This window comes from Capsella rubella, unplaced genomic scaffold, assembly GCF_000375325.1.
Source record: "Capsella rubella cultivar Monte Gargano unplaced genomic scaffold, Caprub1_0 scaffold_4, whole genome shotgun sequence".
In the NCBI taxonomy this organism is placed as follows: Eukaryota; Viridiplantae; Streptophyta; class Magnoliopsida; order Brassicales; family Brassicaceae; genus Capsella; species Capsella rubella.
Window position 1 is genome coordinate 1,004,333 of NW_006238920.1, and position 13,415 is coordinate 1,017,747.

General features: G+C 32.9%; 1 protein-coding gene across 1 annotated transcript; it reads left to right on the forward strand.

Annotated features, from left to right (window-relative positions):
- Positions 1–609: 609 nt before the first annotated feature.
- On the forward strand, positions 610–2,979 carry LOC111830929. The gene has a single exon (XM_023783787.1). It carries the CDS (start codon positions 610–612, stop codon positions 2,977–2,979), a length of 2,370 nt encoding a protein of 789 aa, XP_023639555.1.
- The last annotated feature ends 10,436 nt before the right edge of the window (positions 2,980–13,415 follow it).

The following is a 13,415-nucleotide window of genomic DNA, read 5'->3' on the forward strand; positions in this document are numbered from 1 at the left end:
TAGACGAGCTAGGAATCGTATCGTGGGTCTGTATAATAATAAGACAAGGATATTTGTAATATTGCTACAGATTATTTTAACGGCTTATTCTCCACGAGTAATCCTAATACGGTTGAGGACACATTAAGCGGAATACAGACTTTAATCACCGAGGAGGATAACCAACTCTTGACGGCATCGGCATCAGAGAGGGAAATTAAAACTGCTCTCTTTATGATGAATCCGGAAAAAGCTCCGGGTCCGGATGGCATGACAGCCCTGTTTTTTCAAAAGGCGTGGGGGGTGGTGAAGGAGGATTTGGTCTATGTAGTTAACTCCTTCTTTCAAGAAGGGGTTTTTGATAAACGGTTGAATAAGACAAATATTTGTCTCATTCCAAAAGTCGAAAGGCCAACCCGTATGGCCGAATTCAGACCTATTAGTCTCTGTAATGTCGGATATAAGATAATTTCAAAATTTTTATGTCAAAGGTTAAAACAGGTACTCCCGCGGATTATATCGGAAACACAATCTGCATTTGTTCCGGGCCGGTTAATTTCAGATAATATTTTGATCGCCCAAGAAATGTTTCATGGGCTTCGGACTAATCAGGCATGTAAGAGTAAATTTATGGCTATCAAGACTGATATGAGCAAGGCTTATGACAGGGTAGAATGGGAGTTTGTAGAGAAGTTACTCCGTAAATTTGGATTCTCGGAGCAATGGATCTCCTGGATAATGTTTTGTATATCTTCGGTGGAATATAGGGTTCTGATCAATGGACAACCTCAGGGCTCTATTACTCCAGGGAGAGGTTTAAGGCAGGGTGACCCGTTGTCACCTTACATATTTATCCTTTACACAGAGGTTTTAATTGCAAACATAAGAAAAGCGGAAGGGGCGAAAAAGTTATCTGGTATTAAGGTGGCAAACAAGAGTCCGCCAATATCTCATCTGCTATTTGCCGATGATAGTCTTTTCTTTTGTAAGGCTTACAGGGAGCAATGTCTGGTTATTTTGGATATTCTAAAGAGATATGAGGCGGCTTCAGGTCAACAGATAAATTTTGTCAAGTCATCGATACAATTTGGTCATAAGGTGGGAGAGAATATAAAGTCGGAGATGCAGGAGATTCTTGGAATTACAACGTTGGGAGGAATGGGTTCTTACCTAGGGTTACCTGAAAGTCTTGGTGGGTCGAAGACCAAGGTTTTCTCATTTATACAAGACCGGTTACACAATCATATTAACGGGTGGTCGGCAAAATTACTCTGTAAGGGTGGAAAGGAGGTGATGATAAAGGCTGTGGCATCAGCATTACCTACATATGTGATGTCTTGCTTCCGGTTACCAAAGACGATTACAACTAAATTAACAAGTGCAATTGCAAACTTTTGGTGGGGTACAAATGGTAATTCTGGGGGAATGCACTGGTGGGCTTGGGCAAAGTTATGTAATAGTAAACAGTTAGGGGGACTGGGATTCAGGGATGTCCAGGATTTTAATACAGCCCTTTTGGCTAAACAGTTGTGGAGACTTATGGAAGCTCCGGATTCACTTTTTGCAAAGGTTTTTAAGAGTCGGTACTATCGGAATTCAGATCCGATGGCTCCGATTCGAACATATTCTCCCTCGTACGGGTGGAGAAGTATCATTTCAGCTAGATCTCTGGTATACAAAGGGCTTATTAAAAGAGTTGGATCAGGTGAGTCCATTTCCATTTGGACGGATCCTTGGATTCCGGCTCAATTCCCGAGACCAGCTTTGAGTAATGGGCCGGTTATGGACCCATCACTTCAGTTAACCCAATTGATTGATCGTCAAAACAATTCGTGGCGTCAAGATTTACTTCAAGTACATTTTGATCCGTCAGAGGTATCCATAATTAATGCAATCCCGGTAGGGAGTAATCCGGGGGAGGATTCATTAGGTTGGCACTTTACAAAGAATGGAAAGTATACGGTTAAGTCGGGATATCATATAGCAAGAATGGTGGATCCTCTGTGCGCTAAAGTCGTCTTTGGACCAGAGCTCTCACCACTTTTTGCAAAGGTTTGGAAGGTACAATGCCCACCCAAAATAAGACATTTTATGTGGCAGGTGGTATCGGGATGTATTTCGGTAGCAGCCAATTTGCGGAGAAGGGGAATCAATATTGATCCTAGCTGTGTGCGATGTGGTCATCCAATAGAAACGGCGAATCACGCTGTTTTTGAGTGTCCTCCGGCTCGACAATTGTGGGCCTTAGCTAATATTCCTATGGGCCCAAATTTATTTCCGTCGGATTCTGTATATGCAAATATGGCATATCTTTTGGGATTTAACGATCCTGTAGGTGAGGTAACTAGTTTCCCTTGGTTACTATGGTACAGCTGGAAAGCTAGAAATGCAAAAGTTTTTGAAAACATAGATGAATGTCCTTTGGCGGTTAGTAGGATAGGAAAGGATGAGGCCATGGCCTGGAATCAGGCGCAAATTGAGGAATCCGACCGGGATACAATTACTAGTAGCAGAAATAGGGGACCAATTACATTAGAAAGGGATTTGCAACCTTGGGTGGAAGGATATTGTTGCTATTTGGATGGATCATGGAAGGCGACCGACCAGTTTGCAGGGTTAGGCTGGTATTGTCAGCAGCCAGGGACGGACTCAGCACTATTGGGGGCCCAAACTACAAGACGAAGTCTCTCTCCACTCCATGCAGAGATAGAAGCACTTGTATGGGCAATGAGATGTATGCTTGGTCATGATCTCAGTGACGTCAAGTTCTACACTGACTGTTCTGATCTAGTGAAGATGGTGTCTTCTCCTCATGAATGGCCGGCTTTCGCGACGTACTTGGAGGATATAAAAGTTGACAGGGAAGAATTCACATCTTTTTCTTTATCTCTTATATCACGAAATGCAAATGTAAAAGCGGACTATTTGGCACGCAAAGCTCGTGTCAGTTCGCACGTTGTTAAGTTTGTAAACAATGTTCTATCCGATTGGCTCGTTTGAGTTGATATTTTAGTATGAGGTTGAGAAAAAAAAAAAAAAAAAATTAATCTAAGATTAAAATTCCATAAATTATATATAAACAGAAATTTAGTTTAAAATAAATACTCATTATAAAAAATAAATTTAAAGTAGTAATTTGGAAAATAAATTAAATTTAGTAGTAATTTAAATATTTGCGTAATCACTAAAATTTTGGATTAATTATGTCATATGTGTATTAGTGTATGTATGTACGTAATTATGTAAATGAAGATGTAACGTGAGATAATAACACAGACACACACCGGCTTGCAATAATTGTAACGTATGAATTTAAAATATTTTTTAAATTAGAGAGAAAATGAAAAGAAAAATAAAACAGCGATTGGCGGAGCGTTTGTGGGGAATTGCGACTGTGAGAGAGACGTTAAAATCAAAGAAGAGAATCTTTCCAAAAAAAACGGTTGGGGATTTGGGATACAGCTGTGATTGACACGTGTCAACTGAGTAAGTAACTGTAAGAGTACAACACTTGTGGTACTTTTCGTGTCTGTGAGCGTTTTTTTTTCATATAATTCAAATCGTTTCGTTTTTTTTTTTCAGTTTTATTTTATTTTACGTAGTTTTAAGATTATGAATTATTGTGTCTGTGAAGGAGAAAAGAAACATATCGTTTTCAAATTGAAAGCAGTGTGACGCATACGTATTAGAAACGTATAAGTAAAGTATACACATACTTATTGAGTGTTTTTTTTGGTAACAGAAAAAAGAAGAAGATTAGGATGAAGTTAAAAGGGATGGTTTAGGTTTTAGTATAAGAAGTCTATAATTTATTTTGTTGGATTTTACAAAGACTTTTCTGAAGCCAGCCTGTATGCCATTATTATTATCACTTTATTTTTCGGATATTTTTTATAAAAAAACTATACGTAATTGAAAACGACAAGATAAGTATAGTTTTTAACAAAAAAAAATAAAAAAAAAGTTCGTTACTAATCTTTTTCAGTTTTCGTATAAAGAAAATTCTTGTTAAAATTTGTTTGTAATAATAATTATTAGATAATTTAGAAAGGAAAAGACAGGCTGTAATCTATAAACGGCCAATTTCTAACCTGCTCATTCCTCTCTTTTTTCACTAATAATTTTGTTTGGTATTACGAATTTTTTGTATAGTTTGACTCCAAAAAAATGTTTATTGGGTTGGAAAAGAGAATTATTAATTTGCTTTCAACGTTATATATGACTTCGAATTTTTTTTCTTTATATCAAACCCAAAAAAAGAAAAAAAAATTACATTGGTTAGTAACTAAACCAACAACATTTTGGTACATATAATTTATGATTTCAGTGAAAATTTTGTTTAATTATGAAGTTAATGAAATACATATTATTAGTTTTTTATTGGGTTTTCTTTGGATTCAAGTAATAAGTAATGACCCAAAAAAAAAGTAACTAACCATTTTGGTTTTTTAAAGCATAAACCTTTGCTTAGAATAGACCAGCTTCAAACTCTATTTTAGAACTAAAATGTCTCCAAATGAAAACTTTGCTTAAGCCATATATTTTAGGATGAAAATCGAAATCGTAAATTACACTATAATACTATCCAAAAAAATTAATGCACATAATGTAAAACTTTGAGGACATGCAAGATAACTTTAACAATCATAATTCCTACAAGCTCTGCATAATAAAAAAAAAATGATTTATGTTTAAAAAAAGTTTCTCTTTTATTTTTTTTTGTCCTTCTTTTGTTGTTTATAGATAAGAGTAGCATAAGAAAACTAAAAGGGTAATGAATACGTTAAACCGTACAAGAGCCTGAGTACCGCACAGAAACGAACGCACATGTGTTCCAATGCCAAAGGGAGAGCTTCTCTTCAGCTTCCTCATCATCCAAAAGAGAGTTCTTAAGATTCTCTCTGTCTAATTATCGAATCCAAATTATAGATTTTAGGACATAGATTAAACACGAATTAGTGTCATTAATGAAGAGATACGTATCAAAGATTTTTTCCTTTACTGGTCGTCCATCGTATCTCTACTACCAAATTCCCATAATTGTATTCTAATACCACCACTAATTATTTGTTTTTTATTCAAATGTTGATGTGTCATTGACCAATTAAGTGATATGTGGTAGAAGTTTTCTATGTGGTCCGCAAGCTGTACTTGCATGATCTCATTTAATAAGGGTTTGCTTATTCGATTCACGTACGTGAGGGTTTGATTTAAATGGCTCTCTCATTTTCTTGAAAATAATACCCTACACGTTTTCTCAATATATTTATGAATGGTATGAATATGTAATATTTAGGCGTTTGAGTGTTTTTTTCTTCTTTTTCTTCCAATTTGCATACTAACCTAGTGTAATTTAAAAATTCATATTCAATTTTCTTGTATGTTTTATATTATCCGTATCTATATCCGTATCCGTATTATCCGTGACGTATGTATCTATAAAATTATGAATAATATGGATACAAATACGAATATCTTAAGCAAATCGGATATTCAGTCTATTAATATGGCTAGTTTGCTATACATTCTAATATAGCTATGCACATTTTTTCTTCTTCTTAGTAATATTATTGTATGATGTATCTTAATGTGCTTTAGCTATGTTATGACTTATGATATTAACCATTTTAGTTTTTTTTTTCATGCTAATTAAATAATATGCGTATGGCCCTTAATGTAATTTAAAAAGTATTGGTTTGTGATGTAGAGTAGTAGTACGTCGTTCGAAGTATTCTAAATTTTTTCCTTTAAAAAAGTACAATTTTTTTTCTTTTTTACGAATTTTGTGGGAGAATGTATTTGTAAACTCAATTCTTAAAGTTATATTCTTTCACGAGTAAGGAAATTATTCTGTTTGGTCTGTCTAAAATTCCATTGTACTCACATCGAGACGTAATGTCTACTTTTGTCGAGAGAAAAGCATGTGACTGCCGAAATAAAACCATGTGACTATCTCTTATTTTAACTACTCTAAAGTTTTTTTTTTATATAGGTTCAATGTATGTGTAAGCATGCATATCCCTTTTGTTAAATGATCGATGATATCTATTAATCCAAAGTTAGAGATTTATGTAACGATATTATTGTCTCGAATCGTGATTAGAAGAAGAAACGTATAAAATATGGTGAATATTAATTTTTTAAAAAAATGGTGAATATTAATTTAACGAAGAAGATAAGAAAGCTATCTATATATATAAAGTTAGCTTTTTCTCTCTTCTCATGATGCCACCTAAGCATCCACCTAAACCACATTTTTGTTTAAATATTAAAATAAATTTAAAACATTCATTTAGTGCATATTTATGTTACTTATATAATTAATAGAAAGTTTATATAAATAAAAATAAATTATGTAAAAAAAATGAAATGTTAAAATAAGAAAAAATACTTTAATTTGTTTATTAGTGGTAATAATATAATTCAACTTTCTTTTTAAACTGATCATAATTTAATATTTTAAATATGTTACTGAGTTTTAGAATGGAAGTAAAATTTAAATTTATGATAGACTAAAACAACATTTATGTAATTGTATATATAAAATTATAAAGAGGAAAAATAAAATGAAAGTGAAATATTAGTTTATAACATGATCAAAAAGAAAAAAATGATATTTCATAAATTGAATCAAATGCTTTTAATCCAAATTTGAGTATTGAAAGATAATAATTAAAGAAAAAATAATTATAATATTTTTGAAAATTAATTAAAAATAATAATAAAATATTACAATATGAATAAAAATCAACAAAACAAAATTATAAACCTCCCGCGCGGAGCGCGGTCAACTGCTAGTAGATTATATTATTGTGATTGTGTGTTCTATTTCTAGAGTTCATGGTGCATTAATACAAGTCAATGAGACAGATCATTAATTCATTTGTGAGCTTAGCAAATTGAAAGAAGGTGGTCGTCAAAGTCAAATAGATAATATAGGTGAGATTATGGTTTTCAGTTATCCTATCATAATGATATTTTAAAGTCAAACAAAAAAACATGTAGCTATTACATGTATTGTCTACTTATATAGAAATTAAACTGAATCTTTATATTTCACGTTATTGTGTTGTTATTTGAAAACAAAATCAAGTAGCAAAGCAAGTGCCGTTGAGCTTTTGAAAGAAGATTTTAGCATGTTATAAAGCAAAATAACATAATATACCAAGCCATTACTTTAACTAGTAAAGATTTCAAACAAAAGTTTAATTAAAAATCGCGATTTGAGTGGTTTTTAAAATGAAATCTTATAACATGTTTTAGTTTCGGGAATGAATGTAAATAATACTTAATGTTTTTGAAAAATTTATTCAAAATCTCTCAATTATTCAAAAGTAAGGAAAAAACACTTGATTTTTTTAAATCTTTTTTTTAAACTACCCATAAAATCCATGTGATCTTTTGCTTATTTTTTTTGTATGTGTTCGCATCCAATTTTTTTTTCTTATGAACAAGATTGATTTTAATAGTTTCAAGTTTTCAACTGCTGCTCTGCCAGAGACACGTGAAAGCAACGAGCCAACGATCGATCACGTACAGCCGAAGCAAACATATCGTACGACTTGTGTTGTTTCCCACCGGTGAGGCAGAGAAAAATAATAATTACGATTCATAGTAATATAAAATGCATAGGGCTTACTTACGAGTTTAAAACTCTTTATGAGGCCCATATGTAAAACTCATGCATTTGAATCACAACCACAAAATTGCAAACAACAAGAGTTTTAGCCAAATCTTAGGCAAACAATAATAGATTTGCAAAATTAAACAACAAGAGTTTTCACCCAAGAGATCGAAAGAAAACAACAACAGAAAGTTAATTTTGTATTGATTATTGGGCTTAGAATATGAAACCCATCTAATCTAGAAGGCCCGCCCAAAATTTTATATTTTCCTTTGCTTTTGCGTTTGTTTATATTTTCCAAATTAAAGAAAAAAACCACTTTTAATAATTAAAATATGGAACCGTTCGATTTTATCTGACGAATCAACATCGGATCATGTATAATAATAATTATCCGTTACAGAAATGCAACGATACGAAAAAAATACAGAACCGTTAGATATAAGCATCTGACAAATCAACGGTTCAGATCATGTATATAATTACCCGTTAGAGAAACGCAACGATACTAGATTTTAACCCGCGGTACACCGCGAGACGATATTATAAACTGTATATTTCTATTAATTTTGTTTGATATATAAGAGTGTATTACTATATTTTGATTGTTAATTCTTTGATTTAACCAGAAAAATATTGTATGATAATTTATCTTTTATATAATCGTAATTTGATCATCTTAACTAAATAAGTATAATATTTAAAATGATGAAATGATGTTGACATAATATTTTTCGTTTAAATGATATAGTTTCATATTAAAATATTTTGTTAGTTATACTATAGTAAACAACCCGTAAAAACATCTATAATCAAAATTATGTAATTTATAACTTGTTCCATCACATGACCCGTGCTACACAATTACCAATAATACTTTAATACATATATTTATGTATCAATTAATAGACGTTTGTTTTTAAAAATTCATATTGCAACATCTGGGGAAAAAAAATTGTATTATTATGATACTTTAAAAATGTTAATATAGATATACAAAAACAAAAGAGTTTAAAATTTTAAATTTTAAACTAGTTGATCTTATTGGGCTGAAAACCCATCTAAGCCCACAAGATCCGTTTGATTTTTTTTTCTTCTTTTCTCTTTCACTTTATTTTTAATCGGGAGAATACAGAACCATTCGATGAAAGCATCTGACGAATCAACGGTCAGATCATGTATAACAACAATTAGCCGTTACGGAGACGCGCCTATGAAACGCAACAATATGTAAATATTATTATCAGAGTAAACATTTTCACATAATCTTTTTTTCCCCAAATTTATTTTTTCTCTCTTCTGGTTTGTCGAAGATGGTGAGGAGAGTGAGATGAAGAAATCAAGAAGATTGGTAAGTCCCGAGCAGAATTGTAAACTAGTTGGGAGTTGGTAGTGCATGCATGTTGGGAGTTGGAAAAGGGGTTTTAAGAAGTCTTAAGACAAAGACTGAATATAACAAAAGTGTACTCAAAGTTTTGGTACTCTCGGCTTGGAAACTCGTAAGATGAAAAGGTCAAAAGACTTTGAATGAGAATGACCGACGACTTAATAAGTCTTAAGACATAGACACAGAAGAACCAAAGAGTTCAGTTTGGTACCCTCGGCTTGCTCGAATTATAAGAGTCAAAAGACTTTGATATTAAGACATAAAAGAACCAAAGAGTTCTCTTGGTACCCTCGGCTTACCCCAATCATGAGATAAAGAGTATAAAAGACTTTAAATATTAAGACAAAGGCATAAAAGAACCAAAGAGTTCTCTTGGTACCCTCGGCTTGCTCGGATCATGAGATAAAGAGTCTAAAAGACTTTGAATATTAAGACAAAGGCATGAAAGAACTAAAGAGTTCAGTTTGGTACCCTCGGCTTGCTCGGATTATAAGAGTCGAAAGACTTTGATATTAAGACATAAAAGTGTTGTAATTTGTACCGGTTTATAACGATTTATAAAACAATTTACAAATTCAATTGCCAGGATTCATGTAAATATTAAACTAAATCTATGTCATAAGTTTATGAGTTTACCTCGGTAGTTTGCAGCGGAACGATGAACTATAATGAACCGAGGTTGTAAAGCACTCCAAGTGGTGTGCCTCTACTGGTATCCACACGGCACGCAGACAAGATTTTACGGGATGCTAGTGCCGTTCTCAAAATAACAAACTGACTTTGTCTTTTGTGTCTTAGGGTTGCGGCGAGAGACGTGTATCAATGGACGTGGCTCAACAACATATATATAGCAATGAACACGTTGACCTAGTTGCTTAATGGGCCATTAAGCCCAATAAACCTCACGTCCATTTTATATATATATATGTATATCATATATTACATATATTTATATCTTACATATAATAAACACTTTATTATAAACACACTAATATAAACATATATGTATATCTCATATAACATATGTTATATTGTATAACCCAATCCTTAATCCAGTCTGCTTAGGTGTGTGACCCTGTAGGATCGAATAATATTAGCAATGAACTTCTAAAGTCATTGATCATAAGAGGCTTCTAGCAAAACATTATAACCATCTAATATTATCCGACGTTCGAACCTCGTCGATACAACTTGAACTAGAGAAAGTACAAATGATTTCAGGACATTCCCAACAAAAAGAACCAAAGAGTTCTCTTGGTACCCTCGGCTTGCTCCAATCATGAGATAAAGAGTCTAAACGACTTTGAATATTAAGACAAAGACATGACAGAACCAAAGAGTTCAGTTTGGTACCCTCGGCTTGCTCGGATCATAAGAGTCAAAAGACTTTGATATTAAGACATAAAAGAACCAAAGAGTTCTCTTGGTACCCTCGGCTTGCTCCAATCATGAGATAAAGAGTCTAAACGACTTTGAATATTAAGACATAAAAGAAAGAACCAAAGAGTTCTCTTGGTACCCTCGGCTTGCTCCAATCATGAGATAAAGAGTCTAAACGACTTTAAATATTAAGACATAAAAGAAAGAACCAAAAGAGTTCTCTTGGTACCCTTGGCTTGCTCCAATCATGAGATAAAGAGTCTAAAAGACTTTGAATATTAAGACATAAAAAAACCAAAGTGTTCTCTTGGTACCCTCGGCTTGCTGAAATCATAAGATAAAGAGTCTAAAAGACTTTGATATTAAGACATAAAAGAACCAAAGAGTTCTCTTGGTACCCTCGGCTTGCTCAAATCATAAGATAAAGAGTCTAAAAGACTTTAAATATTAAGACATAAAAGAAAGAACCAAAAGAGTTCTCTTGGTACCCTCGGCTTGCTCTAATCATAAGATGAAGAGTCTAAAAGACTTTAAATATTAAGACATAAAAGAACCAAAGTGTTCTCTTGGTACCCTCGGCTTGCCCCAATCATAAGATAAAGAGTCTAAAAGACTTTGATATTAAGACATAAAAGAACCAAAGAGTTCTCACTAAGTCGGATCTATTTGGATGGGTAGTGCATGCATGTAAGGAGATCAGTTGTGATTTGTTGGATGGTAAAAACGACCAACATATGAAAGAAGCTTTAGTACAAGAATGTGATTTGTTGGATGGTAAAAACGACCAGCAGATTAAAGAAGTCTCAAAGCGAGAATGTGATTTGTTGGATGGTAAAAACGACCAGCAGATTAAGGAAGAATGAGAGTGTTGTTGGATGGTAAAAACGACCAACAGATTAAGGAAGAATGAGAGCAGCAGATTAAGGAAGAATGTGATTTGTTGGATGGTAAAAACGACCAGCAGATTAAAGAAGTCTCGAAACAAGACATTGAGCTGAGAACTTTTAGACCAAAGACTTGAAAAAGTTTAGTCTAACGACTTATAAAAGTTGAAAAGGAAAAGATACTTGAAAAAGAATATGCAGCGAGATTAAACTTGGTACTACATACTACAAACGAATGAGGTAAGTATATGACATTCACTTAAAATGAAAACTAACAAATTCTGTTTTTTTTTTCAGGTATGTGCTTCCGAAGGTGCTCAGGTTGTGGAGATTTTGAGTAGATTTCAAGTGTATAACAGACTTCTTCGACAGGTATATGCTTTTCAAACCTCTTAGTTTTAAGTTGATAAGTTTTGAAAATCACAAGTGAGAGACACATACGTGATGTATTATTTTGATTTTTTCTGGTAAGTACTTCAAAAGATGTTGATATTCTAAGTTTAGTAGAGTTTATGACCAGGTAATATATATATGCTTATCTCGAACATTACAGTTTGTGATAAGTTTTTATTCTCTATGTTTTAGTGCTTATGCATCATCATGTCTCTTATTCTATATAATGGCTGCATTCTTTTTTAGGATTATTAGTCAACTGTGGAATCTTGTAGGCTGCATTCTTCTATAGATTATGATTGTAGCTTCCTTGAATGAATTTTGCATCATACACATGAGTAGAATTTACTTTGGCTACTGGAACGTTACATTGTGTGTTAAAAATACTCATTATCTTTGTATTGGTCTCATGTAGATACTTCCTTTAAATGTATGTGATACTATTGCACATTGTGGTAATAATATTATTGAATCTCAAATGTATTTGCTTTGTGTTATGCTCTAAACCGTTGGTGATTTTTCTGAGCATGTGAAACCACATTTTAGAATTCTGCATTATCAACTATATAATTGTTGAAACCACATTTTGGATTGCTGTGTTATATTCTACATTATTGTATCCCTTGTCTTGAGTCTTTACTTTACACTAACTGAAATTTCATGTTTATAAAATTGATGCATGTACGAGTCTTTTGTACATGTTTATTTTGAACTTAGCTGAGACTCCTCCAGATTATGGTGGTATTTTACTTCAGTCATGAATGGACTTGTTTTGTGTTGTGTTTAGTTCAAACATGTGAAGTGACATTCTCATATTTTGCATTATACACAGATGATTAGTACCACTTGTAGTTGTTGGCTTGAACTTTATAATTCAATGATTGGAGTATCTCTTTTTAGGCACTAGTGCCTATGTTTTGATCTCTTAGCTTACAAAATCCATGGAGCTTGGAACCTAATTGAATCACTGGTCTATTTAGTTAGAATATGCAATGAATATTTCTTTATTATTTATCATAAGGTCTCTTTTTAATGAAATGGATGCATGTATGAGTCTCATGTACGTATTACGTATATATTATGCTAGTGTTAGCTTAATCCATGAATGGATTTGTTTTGTGTTATGCTTTGAATCCTTGGTGATTGGTTCAAACATGTGAAGTGACATTCTCAGTTTTTGCATCAAACACTGATGCTTTTGTGTTAGATTTAACCACTTGTACTCTCTGCCTTGATTTTCTAACAATATAGTGACTGAAATGTTTATGTTATTGCACTGGTGTATCTCCTTTGGTCCCTTAGTCTTATAGGGTCGATGAAACTTGGATTCTATTGAATCACTCTCACTGTGTATTTAGTTGAATATGCAATGGATATTTCTTGTACCCCTTGGCTTGAGTTTGGCTTGAGTCTTTACTATACACTAACTGAAAATATCATAAGGTCTCTTGTTTTATAAAATGGATGCATGTACATATTTATTTTGAACATGGCTGAGACTTGTTTTGTGTTATGCTCAGTTCCAACATAGTTGAGACTCCTACTGTAGTTTACTTGAATCATGAATGAACTTGTTTTGTGTTATGCTCAGTTTAAACATGAGAAGTGACATTCTCAAACTTTGCATTATACATTGATGATTACTGTGTTAGATTTTACCACTTGTACTTGTTGGCTTGAATTTTACAATACAATGATTGGAGTATCTCTTTTAATCACTAGTGCCTATAGTTTGGTCTCTTATTCTTACAAAATCGATGGAGTTTGG